This window comes from Cricetulus griseus, chromosome 5, assembly GCF_003668045.3.
Source record: "Cricetulus griseus strain 17A/GY chromosome 5, alternate assembly CriGri-PICRH-1.0, whole genome shotgun sequence".
NCBI lineage: Eukaryota > Metazoa > Chordata > Mammalia > Rodentia > Cricetidae > Cricetulus > Cricetulus griseus.
In genome coordinates, this window is record NC_048598.1 from 147,524,689 (window position 1) to 147,544,185 (window position 19,497).

Consider the following 19,497-nt stretch of genomic DNA (forward strand, 5'->3'; position numbering starts at 1 on the left):
TTTATTTTCTTGTTAAGATTTTTTTTTTAATGTGCATGCATCTAGGGGTGTGTGTATGTCCACACAAGCCAGAAGAGACTCCGTGGAGTTGGAGTTACAGGAACTTTATGAGCTGCCTGACATGGGTGCTAAGAACCAAACTAGGGTCCTGTGGGAAAGTACCAAACTGCTAAGCCATCTCTCCATCTCTTATTTAAATTATGTGTGTGGCTGTGTGCATGTTAGTACAGGTGCTTGCGGAGACCAGAGGCCTCAGATGTCCCTGGAGCTGGGGTTATAGGTGGTTGTAAGCCACCCAACAGTATTAGGAACTGATCTTGGCTCCTTTCCTCTGCAAGAACTTGTGTCTTTACTGCTAAACGTCTCCCCAGCCTGAGTTTCATTTCCTAAGAACATTTTAGAAACTCAGGTGGTTTTGTTTAGCATTTTAGTAACTGATGTGATTTGTAAAAATGCCAGTTGTGAGGCATTGGCCTCTTATCCTGAGCTGTCTTGTCTTACTTTGAAAAGACTATACTTTTTTGCTTAACCTTGAATTCTTTTTTTTTTTTTTTTTTTTTTGTTTATTCAAATTAGAGTCTTGCTGTGTTGTCTAGCCCCTTGCTGTTCTGGAACTCACTGTGTAGTTCAGAGTGACCTTGAACTTGTAACAGTCTTGATTCTGATTCTCAAGTGCTAAGGTTATAGGCATGAGCCCTCCTAAACATGGATAATTAGTATTGGTGTAGGTGATTAATTTAGGTATGTTACAAACTGTACTGGTTTTCAGATGCTTGAATGGAGAGAAATCTAGAGATTAGAAGGTGCCTAAGATGTTGTAATCAAGAGTAAGCGGTTATTCTTCCTCAGCTGTTGAGCACATTCAGAGTCCTGAAATTTATGATTTCCTTGAGGTCATTATGGCCTGACTCTGTTTCCATCCAGAGGCCAGCAACCACTTGAGTCAAGTGTTTCCTTTCTGTAGCTTAGATTTTGGTGAATGACCAATAATACAGTCTTCTTTTTGCATTCTAATTGCATCTTTTCCCCCACCTTCTTGTGTGAAGATGCCTTTTTTCTAGTTTGTCTATCAGTAGACATTAGACTGTCTGATTGATGTCTATATACCATGGATTCCACACTGTACCTGCTGTGTCAGAGCTGCTCAGGGAGTATATGCGGAACTGTACCTGCTGCTCTCTGACTCTGTCCCTTTTCTCATAGCAATTTTTTAGTTTTAAATGTTTTTTAATTTAGGGGGACTGGAGAGATGGTTCAGCAGTTAGGAGCACTTGCTGCTCTTGCAGAAGACCCAAGTTCAGTTCCCAGCATCCACATGGCAGCTCACAATCATCTGGAACTCCAGTTCAGGGACCCAATGCTTTCTTCTGGCCTCTGTGGACACTAGGCACACATGTGTAAAGGCATACATACAGGCAAAACAAGAATGCACATCATTTTTTTTTAATTAAAAAATTTAATGAGCTGGGGGGTGGTGATACACGCCTTTAATCCCAGCACTTAGATCTCTGTGAGTAGTTGAAGGCCAGCTTGATCTGCAGAGTGAGTTCCAGGACAGCCAGGACTGTTTCCCAAAGAAACCCTGTCTCAAACAAGCAAACAAATCAATGAATATTTATCTATTTATTTGGGCTTTTTAAAAGTTGGAAGTGTAATTTTTTCCCATACAATATATTCTGATCATAGCTTCCTCTCCTTCAGCACCTCCCAGATCCTCTCTGCCTCCCCACCCATCCAGCCCCACACCTTCTTTTCCTCTTCAGAAAACCTACAGGCAAATAAAACAACAAATAGAGGGCGGTGGACATATTCACACATAGGTTGGAAGCCATAATATATAAGCAAAAGACCAATAAAACATAGACACACACTCAGAAAATCTCTAAAGATACTCTTGAATTCCTTTTATGTTGGCCATCTACTGCTGGGCATGAGGCCTGCCCTTTAGCATGGTTTGTATACCCAGTGAGACTGCTTTGTAAGAAGTTATCAGTTGGAGATAGCTTCTGGGTTAGGGATGGGAGATCACGTCTACTTCCTCCTGTCATTTCTGGGACCCCATCTGGCTTGGACCTGTGCAGACCATCTCTGAATTCATGTGTGTGTCAGTCCTGTTATATTTAGAAGGCCCTGTTTCTTTGGTGTCATCCATCTCGTCTTCCAGACAGGTCCCTGAGCCCCAAGAGGGGGGATTTAATAATGACATCTCACGGTAGGATTGGGTGTTCCAAGGCCTCTCACTCTCTATGCATTGTCCTTGTGGGTCTCTGTATTTGTTGCCATCAGCTTCTCTGATGGCTGAGCAAGACACTGATCTGTTATGCGTGTGAGGCCAGCCTGGTCTACAGAGCGAGTTCCAGGACAGTCACAGTGACAGAGAAACCCTAATTGGGAAAAAAAATAGTATTATGGGAGCTGGGCACGTGGAGGGGTGAACCAAGAGGGTTTGCTGCAAGTTGTAGGTCATCTTGAGCTGCAAGCTAATAAAATAATGTTATACTATATTTTTTCTTATAAAGGAACCCCACAGATCTTGGTTTCTAAAACTAGTGAAGTTTTCTGATCTCAATAATTTTGGTATGTCAGGTGCTCAATTCATTTTTTTTTTTAGATTTATTTATTATATATGCGGTGTTACATGTTACCAGATCTCATTATAGAGGGTTGTGAGCCACCATGTGTTGCTGGGAATTGAACTCAGGACCTCTGGAAGCGCAGCCAGTGCTCTTCACAACTGAGCTATCTTTCCAGCCTTGCTCAATTCATTTATTACATCTTGTCATTATCAATTCAGAGTTTTGTTTTGTTTGAGGCAGTGTTTCACTTTGTAATTAAGGCTATCCTGAAAAGTATTAGGTAAGCCAGGTTGGTCTCCAATTTGCAGCTGTTCTACTTCTGCCTCCTGAGTACAGGGAGCTGCCATCTTCAGGCAGTGTGGTACAGTGCTGAAAGACATGAAATAGGGCTGACAAGATGGCTCACCAGGTAAAAAGATATCTGCCACTAAGCCGTGAAGACCTGAGTGTGAGCCCTGGGTCCCATATGGTAGAAGGGGAGAACCAAGTCCTGCAGGTTGTTCTCTGACCTCTTTACATGCTTGGGCAAGTGTGTGTATGCACACCTAAAATAAATGCTAAAAAAAGAAAGAACTAGTTCCTTAAAGTTGGTGTTTTGTTTTTATTATAGATCCCACCAGCACCACCAAGACCTGATTTTGATGCTTCACGGGAAAAACTGCAGAAGCTTGGAGAAGGGGAAGGGTCAATGACAAAGGAAGAATTCACAAAGATGAAGCAGGAACTGGAAGCGTATGTGATGGGATTCTGTCAGTCTTGTTAACTGTGCTTGTTTAAATGCCTGTTCTGAGCTCTCTGATACCCATTCTTTTAACCATGTCACTGTAGTGACTCTGAAAAATCCAGATTAAGCCCTAACAGCCTGTGTTAATAATGATCATGATTAGAACCTCTTCATGAAAATTACACAGTTGTCTCCCCTGGAGGATCTAAAACCTTATTAACATGTTAGGAAGGGAACATGTCTTATTTTTAATTGATTGATTCATTGATGTTTTTTGAGATAGGGTTTCTTTGTATAATAGCTCTAGCTATCCTAGAACTCACTCTGTAGACCAGGCTGACCTTGAATTCACAGAGATCTACCTGCCTCTGCCTCCTGAGTGCTGGGAATAAAGCTGTGAGCCACCACTGCCTGGCTGAGAACATGACTTTTTAAAATAGTATAAAATTACCGGGCAGTGGTGGCACAAGCCTTTAGTCCCAGCACTTGGGAGGAAGAGGCAGGCGGATCTCTGTGAGTTTGAGACCAGTCTGGTCTACAAGAGCTAGTTCCAGGACAGCCTCCAAAGCCACAGAGAAATCCTGTCTCAAAAACAAACCAAAACAAAAAAAGTATAAAATTTCTAAAAATTGTTTTTTATAGCACCTCAGTTGTTACTAGTCTAGTCTCTGTTTTTTCAGAATGTACCTACTCTACAGCTTTCATTTTTTGTAGGGAAAGTGTGCTGAGCAACTCTTTACATGCTTTCATTAAAAATTAAAATGAGGTGGGCAGTGGTGGTGCACACCTAATCCCAGCACTTGGGAGGCAGAGAGTTTGAGGCTAGCCTGGTCTACTGAGCAAGTTCCAAGACAGCCTCCAAAACTACAGAGATACCCTATCTTGAAAAACCAAAATAAATAAATAATAAAAATTAAAATAGGTAATAATATGTAACAGGCATGGTGGTGTACAACTTTGATCCCAGCACTTGGGAAGCAAAAGCAAATAGATCTCTCTGAGTTTGAGAACAGCTTGGTCTACACAATGAATTCCAGGGCAGCCGGGGATGTACAGAGAAACTCTGCCCCCCCCCAAAAAAAAAACCCACATACATACACACACACATATTATGAAGGATATCCTTCTGTATATGTGTTTCGCTTATTGGTTGATGAATAAAACAGTGTTTGGCCAATAGAGGCAGGAAGATAGGCGGGACTAAGAGATGAGAATTTTGGGAAAAGTAGGTGGAGAGAAACCATGTAGTGGAAGAAGTAGTAACAGGTCTGGACCCTTTTCCTGTAAGTTAAGACCATGTAGAAATACTTATTTAATAGAAATGGATTAATAATTAAGACAGAGCTAGCCAATAAGAAGCCCTAACAATCGACCAACAGTTTAATAATTAATATCGTGTTTGTTTATTTAGGGCTGCAGCAGCAGTGGGACCTGGTGGGACAAGAAAACTCCAGCAACACACACACACACACACACACACACACACACACACACACACACACACACACACACACACACACACACCACACACACACACACACACACCACACACACACACACACACACACACCATTAGCACATTATCCTCATTGCCTCATCTATAGTGTGAGATCAAAGCTACATAAAACACTATCTCAAAACAACAAAAAGTGTATATTTAATTTCCTTTCCTTTGCTGGCTCTGGCCTAAAGAAAAAGAACAGGGACAAACTAATGTGAATAGTTAAAAGAATTTTTTTATCTCATTAAATTACTTTTAGGGGGCCAGAGAGATAGATGGCTCAGAAGTTAAGAGTGCTTGATGCTGTTGGGGAGGACTGAAGCATTATCAGGTGGCTTACAGCAGTAACCCCAACTTTGTGGGATCTGATATCCTCTTCTGGCCCCCTTGGCAGTCAAATATGTGCACAAACACATGTAGACAAGATTATTATTTTTATATATACTCAGAACATATTAAGTCCTTGAAAACTTGTTAAATTTTCACTTTTAGCATATTTGAGAAAATAGTTTCACCCTCCTTTAATTAAACTTGAACTTTCTACTTTTTGGAGGTGTGAGATAGGTAGATAGACAGACAGACAGACAGACAGACAGACAGACAGACAGACAGACAGACACACACAGTGTTCTGTCTGCATGTGTCCCTGAAGGCCAGAAGAGGGCACCAGATCTCACTGCAGATGGTTGTGAGCCACCATGTGCTTGCTGGGAATTGAACTCAGGACCTTGGGAAGAGCAGCCAGTGCTCTCAACCTCTGAGTCACCTCTCCAGCCTGAAAGTTTAATTTTATGATGGCCAGCATCAGTCATCAATATGTGATCGTCCATCCCAGAGCGTCCATCCAGCTACCTGCAACAAAGATACCTGCTAGTCACATTTCCAGATCTTAAATGATAGTCATGGAAAACAGAATGTGAACTTCACATTTTTAATATATTATTTATAATATTATTTATTTCACAGTAGCAAGCAAAGAGAAAGTAGCCAGGTGGTGGTGGCACATACCTTTAATCCCTGCACTCGGGAGGCAGAGGAGGTGGATCTCTGAGTTTGAGGCCAGCCTGGTCTACAGAGTGAGTTCCAGGACAGATAAGAATATGCAAGAATATAAAGACAAGAGAAACCTTGTCTCGAAAAACAACAACAACAACAACAAAAACAAACAAAAACCAACAAAAGGGAAAGTATAGATACAGTGTCAACCCTGCTGGAAATGGGGTGGCTCAACAGGCAAAGCAGTTGAGTTGAGTCCCCAGAACCCATAGAAGGTGAAATGAGAGAGCTGACCCCACACATGGAAGTATGTGTACACGCACGCACGCACACATACTCAGTTAAAGTAACAAGTGACAGCAGCAGGCCATGTGTGTGAAAGCACTCAGGACCTTGTCAGTGCTCTGAGCACTGTCTGAGGGACACATTTTCCTGTATTGCCACCTCCATTTCTCTTTTCTCCTTGGTGCATTTTCTTTACTCTTCTTTCTAGTGTGTTTTCAAGCATCTATTCACAGTGCTGCTAAACTTTTCAGAATGCTAAGTTATTGTGAAAAGATAAATGAACTAGGTCCTTGTTACAGAGTACACGTTGAACTTCTGTCCATTCTGGGTGCAGTAGTCTAACACACTAATATAGTTAACATTTAGAATACTGAGAGCTGGAAACTAGCAGACACATCACTCCTGAAGCCCCTGGTTTCCAGGGGCCCTGATTGTGGTTCTTTTGTGGTCTGGTTAGGGGTTGGATAGCAGAGCCTTGGGTGTGTCCACTGCCACCTACATCCTCTGCACCCTTCTTTTTTGTCTTCACTGAATGGCTTCCCTCACAGAGATCAAACTGCTCCCAACACTGAGCCTGCTGTGTGCTGGTATGTAAAACGTATGCTTCTTGCTCGAAGTTGAAGCAAGAATATCAGGCCTTTTCCTCTAGTGCTCCTCCCCCAACTGTCATGTGCTGCTCTATGGTTGCTTGGAGGCATTGATAATACATCTTAAACACATTTCTTCAATATAATGTCATAAATAGATGTTCCGTGGTTGGTCTTTCTCACATATTTTAGGTTACTATATGAAAATAATTAACTGAAAATATGATTAACACGATTTAGGTATTTTTTGTGTTCAGGTGTGTCAGGCTGTAATTAAATAAAAATTGAATTTTTGTGGTTGTATCAGATAGTTTCTCTAGAGCTAAAAAACGTATACCCCAATAGTGACCTAACATCAACTTGCATAATAGAAAAGTTTGTAAGACTTAAGATACTAACGTTTAGATACAATAAATACTAAAATAGCATGAGGCTTTTCAGGATTGAATTTTATATTTTTACTAAACAGTTCAACTAAAAGCTTTGTTGATATGAATTATGTCTTTGCCTTCCTGGTTTTATGTTTATAATGCTCCAGAGAATTGTTGCTAGAATGACTTGTAGTTGACATCATTGCTCACCCTTAATTCTGTGTTGTTTCTAGTGAATATCTGGCAATTTTTAAGAAGACAGTTGCAATGCATGAGGTGTTCCTGTGTCGTGTGGCAGCACATCCTATTTTGAGAAAAGATTTAAATTTCCACGTCTTCTTGGAGTATAATCAAGATGTAAGTGTTGAATTACAGAGTTTGGAAGGGTGGAGGAGACAGCACTAGTCTGGCAGGAGCAAGACCCTGGGTTTGATAGCCTGTACCAAAAGTTTTATAATCATAGAAAGGGCAGAGCCATCTCACTGGCCCAAATGCTCTGATGTTTCAAGGTAGCCACATTTTTAGTAGTGAAGCAAAGAACTTGAGTGGATCAGTTAAATCTAGTTATAAATTGAACTTCCATAATCCAAAAACCTGAAAATAACAAGTTTGTTTTGTATTCTGAGACAGTAGCCCAGGTATCACAGGTGCAGCCCTGGATGATACAGAGCTTCTGATCCTCTTGCCCCTCCTCATGAGTGCTGTGATCATGGGCATGTGCTACTCTGCCCAGTTTTTATGTGGTGCCTCTATGGACTGAGTTACATCCCCAGACCAAAACCCTTTTTTCCCATTTTTTAGTCTACATTTCAGGCAAGCCTTGAACTCTCAATACTCTCTTTTACTTACTTGGTTCTTAACATTACAGGCATGCACCATCAGGGCCAGAATGAATTCTAAAGTGTTTATGCTTTTTAAACTTTTCTTTTTCTTTTCAGATTTTTTTTATTTGAATTAGAAACAAGATTGTTTTATATGTCAATCCCAGTTCCCTTCTCCCTCCGTCCTCCCCTACCACCCCCCTCCCAACTAAAACCCTACCTATCACCTATCCTTTCTTCTATTCTTCCTCTGACTCAACCTTTCTGCTCCCTCATGACCTCTGCATCCTTCCTCTTCTTCCCTTCTCATTCTTGTTCTCAATTCCTCTTCTCAATTTGCTCAGGGGATCTTGACCCTTTCCCCTTCTCCAGGGACCATGTATGTCTCTCTTAGGGTCCTCCTTGTTTACTAGCTTCTCTGGCGGTGTGGATTGTAGGCTGGTAATCCTTTACTCTATGACTAAAATCCACATATGAGTGAGTACATATCATGTTTGTCTTTTTGTGATTGGGTTACCTTGCTCAGAATAGTTTCTTCTAGTTCCATCCATTTTCCTGCAAATTTCAAGATTCCATTGTTTTCTGCTGAGTAGAACTCCATTGTGTGAATGTACCACATTTTCTCTATCCATTCTTCGGTTGAGGGGAATCTAGGCTGCTTCCAGTTTCTGGCTATTACAAATAGTGCTGCTATGAACATGGTTGAACAGATGTCCTTGTTGTTTGAATGTGCTTCTTTGGGGTATATGTCTGAGAGTGGAATTGCTGGATCTTGTGGTAGACTCATTCCCATTTTCTTTAGGAGTTGCCATACTGATTTCCAAAGTGGCTGTACAAGTTGGCACTCCCACCAGCAGTGGAGAAGTGTTCCCCTTTCACCACATCCTCTACAGCATAAACTGTCATTGGTGTTTTTGAATTTGGCCATTCTGACAGGAGTAAGATGGTATCTTAAAGTTGTTTTGATTTGCATTTCCCTGATGGCTAAGGATGTTGAATACTTTCTTATGTGTCTTTTAGCCATTTTAGATTCCTCTATTGAGAATTGTCTATTTAGTTCTGTACCCCACTTTTTAGTTGGATTGTTTAGTGTTTTGGAGACTAGCTTCTTGAGTTCTTTGTATATTTTGGAGATCAGCCCTCTGTCAGATGTGGGGTTGGTGAATATCTTTTCCCAGTCTGTGGGCTGCTGTTTTTGTTTTGCTGACTGTGTCCTTTGCCTTACAGAAGCTTCTCAGTTTTAGGAGGTCCCATTTATCAATTGTTGATCTCAGTGTCTGTGCTACTGGTATAATGTTCAGAAAGCGGTCTCTTTTACCTATTAATTCAATGGTATTTCACACTTTGTATTCTAATAGGGTTAGTGTGGCTGGGTTTATATTGAGGTCTTTGATCCATTTTGACTTAAGTTTTGTGCAAGGTGATAGGCTTGGGTCTATCTGCAGTCTTCTACATGTTCGAATCCAGTTATGCCAGCACCATTTGTTGAAGATGTTCTCTGTGTTCCAGCATATAAATTTGGATTGTTTGTCAAGAATCAGGTGTTCGTAGATGTGTGGGTTAATATCAGGGTTTTCAATTCTATTCCATTGATCTACCTGTTTATTTTTGTTCCAAAACCAAGCTGTTTTCAGGACGATAGCTCTGTAATAAAGCTTCAAGTCAGGGATGGTGATGCCTCCAGAAGTTTCTTTATTGTACAGGGTTGTTTTTGCCTATCCTGGGTCTTTTGTTTCTCCATGTAAAGTTGAGAATTGTTCTTTCAAGGTCTGTGAAGAATTGTGTTGGGATTTTGATGGGGATTGCATTGAATCTGTAGACTGCTTTTGGCAAGATTGCCATTTTTACTATGTTGATCCTACCTATCAACATGGAGATCTTTCCATTTTCTGGTATCTTCTTTAATTTCTTTCTTTAGAGAGTCAAAATTCTTACGGTACAGGTCTTTCACATTTTTGGTTAGTGTTACCCCCAAGGTATTTTATGTTGCTTGTGGCAATTGTAAAGGGTGATGTTTCTCTAATTTCTTTCTCCACCAATGTGTCATCAGTATATAGTAGGGCTATAGATTTTTTTGAGTTAATCTTGAATCCTGCCACTTTGTTTATCAGCTGTAGGAGTTCCGTGGTAGTTTCTTTTTAAACTTTTTCATGCTCAATAAATTTCAGGGACTGTGAGATGGCTCTGAGAGGAAAGACACCTGACATGAGTTCTGTCCCTAAGTTCATATAATCTTTTCTCTTAATACCCAATACCCTCACAGGCATACAGGCTTAACACCAATTGACATGAAATAAGAAGTAAATAATTGTAGAAGGGGTAGAGATGCATGTCAATTGTAGGTAGGTGGTCGGTCACCTGGCATGTGATGATCTGCATTTATGAGGTCCCAGGCCTTTTTTGTTTGTTTGTTTCGTTTTTTTGGACAGAGTGTCCCTATGTATGGCTGGTCTTGAACTCTATACATAGGGAATTCACCAGCTTGTCTCCTTCGTGCTGGGATTAAAGGGGAGCACCATCATATGTGACTCCAGCATGGGTTTTTTGTTTTGTTTTGTTTTTTGAGGTAGGATTTCTCTGTGTAACCCCTGCTGTTTTGGAACTTGCTCTGTAGACCAGGCTGGCCTTGAACTCACAGAGATCTGTCTGCCTCTGCTTCTCAGAGTGCTGGGATAAAGGTGTGTGCCACCACACCTAGCTGGCACTTTTTAAAGACTTTTTAGTTACATTATTGTATGTGGGTGCACTTGTGGAGGTATTTCCTTCTACCATGTGGGTTCCAGGAATGAAGGCAGGTTGCTAGGCTCAGTGTTCCTTTACCTGCTCAGCCATCTTCCTAGTTTGATAATGTGGGTTATGTCCTTATTTAATATGGTTTTCATGCCCTTCTATTTTCACTAATATTTGAAACAACTCTTGGTAGCTGTTTTGAGTTGTCAGAGAAAAGAAGGTGTGTACTTTCAAGAGTTGTTTAATAGAGCCGGTGCGGTGCATAGGGCTGAGAGTTCAAGGCCATCTTGGGCTGTTTAGAGAGGCCCCATCTCAAAAAAAGTCATTAATAGAGATAAGATTTTTATTTTATTTTGGCTTTTTGAAACAGGGTCCATTACTCTCAAATTTGCAGACTCCTGCCTTGTGTTCCCAGTGCTGGGATTATAGCCATATATCACTACACCTAGCTGGAGATCAGGTTACAAATAGCACCTGCTACTGACCATTCAGTGTGCCTTTCATGGTGTTCATTTGGAGACTGAGTAAAAGACAGTGGTTTATGCAGCACAGGGTCACCCTCAGTAGCCCTGGCTGTACTAAAACTTGCTCTATAGACCAGACAGGCTTCTAACTCAAAGATCCTCCTATCTCAGCCTCCCAGAATGCTGAGACTAAAAGTGTATGTCATTATGCCTGGCCATAGTTCATTTATTTATTTGTTTGTTTTTGAGACAGTCTCACCATGTAGTTCTGGCTGTTCTGGAACCAAACTGGCCTTGAACTCAGAGATCATCTACCTCTGCCTCAGAGCTAGAATTAAAGGTGTGTGCCACCACACCTGGCTTATAGGGGTTTTGTTTTTTTAATGTTTTTGTTTGTGATCCTGCTAAGCCATTTCTCTAGCCCATTTTTAAAATAATTATATTAGTTTATTGGTGGGGGGTTCAGACGGGTTTTCTCTGTGTGGCTCTGGCTGTCCTTGAACTCACTCCGTAGGCCAGGTTGGCCTTGAACTCAGAGATCCACTTTCCTGTTACCTGAGTGCTGGAATTAAAGGCTTGTGCCACTGTGACCTGGCTGTTTGGGGTTTTTTGTTTGTTTTTGACTTTATGATTTAATTACATTTTTCACATCCTTTTCCTCCCTCCAAACCTCCTATATAACCCACCCCAGTCCTATTCAAACTCATGGCCTCTTTTATCAGTAATTATTGTTGCATGTATGTATGTATTTGTACATACATATGTATCTATAAATATAACCTGTTAAGTCCATATGTGTGTGTTTTTGTGTGTGAATATATGCAATATATATATATTGCATATATGTGTGTGTGTATATATATACAGAGAGAGAGAGAGTGTGTGAGTTAGTTTTTGAGGCAGTTTCTTTGTGTAGCTTTGAAGACCAGGCTAGCCTCGAACCCACAGAGATCCTCCTTGCCTGCCTCTACCTCCTGAGTACTGGGATCAAAGGCATACGTCACCACCACCCAGCAAAGTCCATATAATTTTACTTATATATATGTTTTTGGGCTCACCTTTTGGCACTGGACAACCAGTTGGTGTGCTCTTCCCTGGGAGGACCACCTCTCCCACTCCTAGCTTGACTCAGTTGCTTTCTTAGTTAGGGTTTCTTGTGACTGCTCTTGGCCACTAAGCCCAAATATTGGGCGAAAGCCTGCAGATTTGGATGAACCACAAGATTCCTGGTCCTTTTCTGAGAGAATGTCTCTCACCTTAATTGTGGAGCAGCCTTATATACAAACTTACAAAAACTCCAGGTCAAAGAGTTCACAACAGGATATTGATCCCAGTGGGGTGAGGTCAGGAAAACAGGAGGTACCTGTGGTTATGCTGGAAAACAACTCTTAGAGACCCCATGGGGGCTGGGTTCCAACATCTTCCCCTTCTTTATATATAACAAAAGAGTTATCAAGTAAGAACTATAATATTTTAACCATTCTATCTTAGTGTGTTACTATAACTGTCTTCAACTCCATCAAAAACCATAGAAGGATAATATATAAACTCTAGAACTGACAGAGACATCTTGCTTCCTAGACAGTCACCCAAAGTTTCTTGGTAATGTTGGGGCATCCATCTTTAGCCTACATGCCACAATGTATCTGGCAGACTTCTCAGCAAAGCAGGAAATTCTAAACTGTCCACCTGCATTGGCAGTTAGTCTGACATCTTTTTTCTGTGTCCTGTAGAATATCTGGCAGAGTCTTCCATGAAGCAGGGTATTCTAAACTGTCCTGCATTGGTAGTTTGTACTCCTCCATGAAGCAGGAACCCTTTAGGCATTTTCCTGTGGGTCCTGCATGTCCAGTTTATAAAGCAACAGTTAAATAGTTCAGGCAAGAGTAGCTTCTTGCCCAAATGGCTGGTCTTGCCATGTCAAAGGCAAACTCTATAATGAGTTTCTTGGATGCCCATCTTCCTCTCAGATGTAATTGGTGTGCCAGGAGCAGTTGTGTCTCACTGTCAAGAAAAACCCTGAACCATTTAAATGCCATATTTTCTGTAGGTCTTTGAATGATTTGAAGAATATCTATATATCTAGAAAACCTAACTAGTATGAACAAATGAAGATCCATTCCAATACAAAGTATTAACAAATGAGGATCCATTCCAATACAAAGTATCATTTCTGTATCATACTCCTCCTTTTTCCTTTTAAAAGTGATTGACTGTGACCACTACCATTTCTAACCAACCAAATTTAAATGAAAACAAATATTCCGATCACCTGGGCCACTGCTCCAGGGGGTCCTGCCCCATGAAACCATACCAGTCTGGAAGGAATCCACAACCCTTCACCCCTCCATGGAAACAAAAGCAGACATCTCTCCCACCCCAAGTAACCTGTACTTTAACAACTGTTGCTCCTTCCCCAGCAATTAACTATTTAAAGACAACACAATAGCATTCTTTTGTTAACAGTCACACATTTATGATCACACTTCATACACATGTGTGGCCACACAGAACACACACACACACATATATCTTTTGAACAAAAGTCACAAAGGAGAGGAGGTGTCATATTTGGAGGGTCTTGAGGACTGCCGCATCTTTGTCCATTCCTGTATGGTCTTTTGTAGGGCCTGGGTCTTTTCTTTATCCACTTGGACATATTCTCCTTTCTCATCTGATGTGACAGATGATGTGGATGGCTTGCGATGGGGGCTCTGGGAGACCGGCTGAAAGTCCAGGGAATTCACATTGCCAGACTCTTTTTTGGAGCTGGGCTGTTAGTGCCACTGGATACAGGGGATGAAGACATTGGGTTCTGCATAGGGACATCACTGTCTCTGGAGTCTGTATTGGAGATGGAATGGCAGTACTGGGAGGAGCTGGAGTTAAAGGTGTGGTTGATCGTGGACAAAGACTTGGTGACAGGTGTCTTGAAAGGGAGCTCATTGATGACAGTGTTGTACAGTGTCTGTTGCCCTGGGCAAGTTTTGTCACTCTCCTGTCCGGTGCTCTGAGAGAAGATGGCATCCCTTGCATTTTATGCATTGGTGCAAGTGTTGATACTCCTGAGGTGCACTGGTGGACAAGGGAGGGTGGATGTGGCTTGACACACGTAGCTGGCTAGAGTGTGAAAGGGCCGAGGACTTTCTTGCTCGGAGCAGAGGCTGACTGGAGCTGCTGAATTCAGCTGGAGAAGAGCAGAGACTATGATTGACTGAAGAAAGGTTTCTTAGGGCATCAGTGTTCTCTTTAGTCTGACTGAAGCCGCAGATCTGGCAGGTGCTCTGGACCTGCCCCATTCATGTCAGCCTCTGTCTCAGCCACCAGGTAGAAGGTGAGCTCATTGGTGTTGATATCCCGCAGGGGTTTCTTGGAGTGTTCATTCTTGTAGTATTCCAGAACATCTGGGTCACCACTCATTTGACCTCTCTGCAGGATAAACCAGCGTTTCTTCCAAGCATAGTGCCCCAACTTTTTCTCAGGAGGCATTTCTCCAGCCAGCCTGTGCACACCACATCGTTGCCAGCTGACTGGAGCCTGCAGCAGGCTCGAGTGGACAAGAGCATGGGCTGCTGGGTCAGCTGGCTGCTGGTGCACAGCTCAAGGGGGAGGGATTCCTCAGTGGAGGATTTCCTGTATTTCTCTAATAATTTTCTTATCCAAAGTTAAAATGAAATCTTACCAGTACCTTGTCTCTTTAAACTTTCTCTGTGTGATTGACTGTGATCTCTATTCCAATCCAACTCTTTTAGGAGTTGAGGCACCTCTTTTCCAGTGCCTTTGCAGTCCAACTCTCTCAGGAGTTGAGGTACCTATTTTCTAGTACCTTTTGCAATCCACCCTTACAACTCCTTACTTGCTTTGCAGCCTTCTCCCTTTCTTTCTCGATCTCGATAGGACCTCCACTTGTGGCTGCTCTTGGCCACTAAGTCCAAGTATTGGGCGAAAGCCTGGAGACAAGACCCCTAGTCCTTTTCTGAGAGAATGTCTCCCACTTTTATTGTGGAACAGCCTTATTTACAATCTTACAAAAACCCCCAGGTCAAAGGGTTCACAACAGGATATTGATCCCAGTGGGGTGAGGTCAGGAAAACAGTAGGTACCTGTGGTTATGCTGGAAAACAACTCTTAGAGACCCCATGGGGGCTGGGTTCCAACAGTTTCTATCACTGTGAAGAGACCCCATAACCACAGTAACTCTTATAAAGGAAAACATTTAATTGAGGCTGGCTTACAGTTCAGAGGTTCAGTACCATTATTGCCATAGTGGGAAGCATGGCGGTATGCAGGCAGACATGGTGCTGGAGAGTTCTACATCTGGATCAGCAGGCATCAGGAAGAGAGAGTGACATTGGGCCTGGCTTGAGTTTCTGAAACCTCAAAGCCCACCCCTAGTGACATACTTCTTTCCATAAGACCACATCTCCTAATGCCATTATCTAAGCATTTGAGCTTATGGGGATCAATCTTTTTTTTAGGGAGGTGGTTCAGGACAGGGTTTCTCTGTGTAGCCTGGCTAATGGGGACCAATCTTATTCAAGCTACCACAGTTGCCTATAATTCTTTGTGTAGGGTTGAAGTCTGCTGGGCTTTTTTCCATCCAGTTCAGCACATTCATTGATGTCATCCTATTTCAGGTCATATTTGGCCAGGTATGTTAGTGAGACTTCTAAGGTGTAGCTTCTGAGGTATTATAGTTACTAGGAAGTACAATCTTACAGCAACCTCCCTTATCCTCTGGCTCTTAAAATCTTTATACACCCCCACTTTTGAAATGTTGAGTCCACTGGGATTAGGCTCCACAGCTCTATATTTTGATTGGTTGTGGTTTTCTGTAGTGGTCTCCATCTATTGTAAAGGATGGGGACTACAATTATCTGTGGTACAAGGACAAATGTCTTTAGATTGTTGTTAGGGACTGTGCTGGTTTAGTAAATTAGTGGTTGTAGATTCGCTCCAGTAACAATGACTTTACCATCACTGAGTAGTTGGCTTGTTTTCCAGCACCAGGCATGATACCCCTCTTGCTGAGAGGGTCTTAAGTCCTATTAGAGAGTTGTTTGTTACCACCAAGGCATGTGTGCCACTACTGCCCCCTGGCGTTATCATGCTGTGCTGGGCGCTGCTGTGGTTCATAGGCATCAGAGCTGGGTGGGACTGCTGGTTGCCTCCCTCCTTTGGAAGCTTGCATGGCATCTTCTGGTACCATGAAAGCCAGGCCTGAGGGAGGGAACAGTCAGGTCACTTCTAGCTCAGAAGCCTCTGGGCCCTGTTTTTGAACTCTGCATGGTATCTTTAGCAATAGGGACTTAACTCCTACCTCTGGGGAGTGGGATATAGCCAAGAACAACAACAATAGACTATGTTTTGGGAGTCTCTTAGACATTCCTGGCCAACAACTCAAAAGAGGGTGTCTCATGTTTGATACTTGGAATTTTGTTAGTTTCCCCCCAGTAATCATTCAGAGTTATCTTTTGTTTCACTTGTAGTTTAAGTTGCTGACCGAAACATGAGACAAAAAGTTCTATTCACAGTAAAGGGAATAAAGAATTTGCCTAATGTATTTCGTGTTGTACTTACTCTAGTATATTTCTTTTGTTTGTTTTGTTTTGTTTTTTGGGACAGGGTGTTTTTCTCTATGTAGCTTTGGATCCTGTCCTGGCACTTGCTCTGTAGACCATGCTGGCCTGGAAATCACAGAGATCACCTGGGTGCTGGGATTAAAGGCATGTGCCACTACCGACCGGCTTGTATTTCATTTTCAGTGGGGGTTATATTGTTTCCAGACAAGGTTTCACTGAGTAGCCCTGTTTGTCTTGTACTTTGCTCTGTAGGCCAGACTGGTCTCGAACTAAGAGATCTACCTGCCTCTATCTCCTGAGTGCTGGTATTAAAGGTATGCATCACCACACCAAGCTCTGAATTAAATGTTTACTTGCCACTTTAGTATATATCAATATTTGACAGAGAAAGATGAGAGAGCTACTTGCAACTGAATTATCAGATAATGTTGTAAAATTAAGTAGGCCTTTACCACCTGAATCTTGGAGCATGACACTTGAGCATTTGTATTTCTACTAATTTCCGCTTTTACCTTTTTTTGGTTTTTCGAGACAGGGTTTCCTCTGTGGTTTTGGAGGCTGTCCTGGAACTAGCTCTTGTAGACCAGGCTGGTCTCGAACTCACAGAGATCCACCTAGCCTCTGCCTCCCAAGTGCTGGGATCAAAGGCGTGCGCCACCAATGCCCGGCTCCGCTTTTACTTTTAAAATTAAAAAGAAAAAGGTTTCAGGGTTTTCTGAGATGCTCTTGTGTAGTCCAGGCTGCAGGAAAGCTTGCTGTGCAGCTGAGAGTGACCTTGAACTCCTGTACCTCCCAAGTGTCAGATATGTGCCACCATGGCTGGCACTCTTTTTTTTTTTTTTCCAATTTCCATTCCAAACAGTTTTCTCTCCCTCCCCTTACCCAGTCCACCCCTCCCCCCACTCCTCCCTAGGGCAAGGGCTCCCATGAGGAGTCAACAAAGTCTGGCGCAATAAGTTGAGGCAGGACCAAGCCCCTCCCCCCTGTGTTAAGGCTGAGCATGGCATCCCACCATAGGGAAAGAGCTCCCACAAGCTAGCTCATGCACCAGATCCTGGGCCCACTGCCAGGGGCCCCTCAGATAGTTCCAGATACACAACTGTCACCCACATGCATAGGGCCTAGATCAGGCCCATGGAGTCTCAACAGCTGTAGTTGGTTCAGCTGTCTCTGTAATTCCCCTTCATGATCTTGACCTCCCTTGCTCATCTATTCCCTCCTCCCTCTGTTCAGTTGGATTCCCACAGCTCAGACTGGTGGGTGGTTGTGGATCTCTACATCTAGTTCCATTGATTACTGGATATAGGTTCTATGATGACAGTTGGGGGTATTTACCAATCTGATTACAAGTGAAGGCCAGTACAGGCATCCTTTCCACTATTGCTAGGAGTCTTAACTGGGGTCATCCTTGTAGATTTCTGGGAATCTTCCTAGCACCAGTTTTTTTTTTTTTTTTTTTTTTTTTTCCCTAAATGCATAATGGCTCTCTCTCTATAAAGGTATCTCTTTCATAGCTCTCCCACTCGGTCCCTTCCCCAACTCAACCATCTGTTCCCTGTGTTCTCATCTCCCATCCCCTCCCCTTTACTGCTCACCCCCCACAACCCCCAGTTTACTCAGGAGATCTTATCTAATTCCCCTTTCCAGGGTGATCCATGTGTCCCTCTTAGAGTCCTCCTTGTCACCTAGCTTCTCTGGAGCTGTGGATTGTAGTCTGGTTATCCTTTGCTTTACATCTAATATCCACTTATGAGTGAGTACATACTGTTTTTGTCTTTCTGAGTCTTGGTTACCTCACTCAGGATGATTTTTTTTCTAGTTCCATCCATTTGCCTGCAAATTTCATGATGTCATTGTTTTCTACAGCTGAGTAGTACTCCATTGTGTAAATGTACCACATTAATCCATTCTTTGGTTGATGGGCAACTAGGCTGTTTACAGGTCCTGGCTGTTACGGATAATGTTGCTATGAACACTGTTGAAGAAGTATCCTTGTGGTATGATTGAGCATCCTTTGGGTATATGCCCAAGAGTGGTATTACTGGGTCTTGAGGTAAATTGATTCCTAATTTTCTAAGAAACCACCATACAGATTTCCAAATGGCTGTACAAGTTTGTACTCCACCAGCATTAGTGGGGTGTTCCCCTTTCTCCACATCCTCTCCAACATCAAGATGACCTCGGTATTTTTGATCTTAGCCATTCTGTCAGGTGTATGATGGTGTCTCAGAGTCATTTTGATTTGCATTTCCCTGATGATTAAGGATGCTGAGCAATTCCTTAGATGTCTTTTGGGTATTTGAGATTCTTTTGATGAGAATTCTTTGTTTAGCTTTGTACCCCATCTTTTAATTGGTAGTTTGATATCTAGCTTCTTGAGTTCTTTATGTATTTTGGAGATGAGCCCTATGTCAGGTGTTGGTGAAGATATTTCCCATTCTGTAGGAATAGCTTCTCAGTTTCAGGAGGTTTCATTTATTAATTGTTGCTCTCAGTGTCTGTGCTACTGGTGTTCTATTTAAGGAATGGTCTCCTGTGCGGTCAAGGCTACTTTCCACTTTCTCTTCCATCAGGGTCAGTGTAACTGGTTTATGTTGATGTCTTTGATCCACTTGGAGCTGAGTTTTGTGCATAGTGATATCAGTCTATTTGTAATCTTTTGCATGTTGACATACAGTTATGCCATGGCTCGCTATCTATCTATCTATCTATCTATTGGTTTTTCGAGGCAGGGTTTCACTGATTAGCACCGGCTGCCCTGAAACTCACTTTGTAGACCAGGCTGGCCTCAAACTCACAGAGATCCACCTGCCAGTGCTGGAATTAAAGGCATGCACCACCACTGCCCAGCATGGCTGTT

The 19,497-nt window shown here is 42.4% G+C and overlaps 1 protein-coding gene across 2 annotated transcripts in view; it reads left to right on the top strand.

Moving 5' to 3' along the window:
• Snx6 (sorting nexin 6) overlaps positions 1 to 19,497 on the top strand; it is a 55,786-nt gene that overhangs the window by 18,119 nt on the left and 18,170 nt on the right. For both annotated transcript variants that reach the window (XM_027419712.2, XM_027419713.2), the window contains exons 5-6: positions 3,187 to 3,308; positions 7,274 to 7,397. In XM_027419712.2, coding sequence (XP_027275513.1) covers positions 3,187 to 3,308; positions 7,274 to 7,397 — 246 coding nt within the window. The remainder of the gene's footprint in view (positions 1 to 3,186; positions 3,309 to 7,273; positions 7,398 to 19,497) is intronic.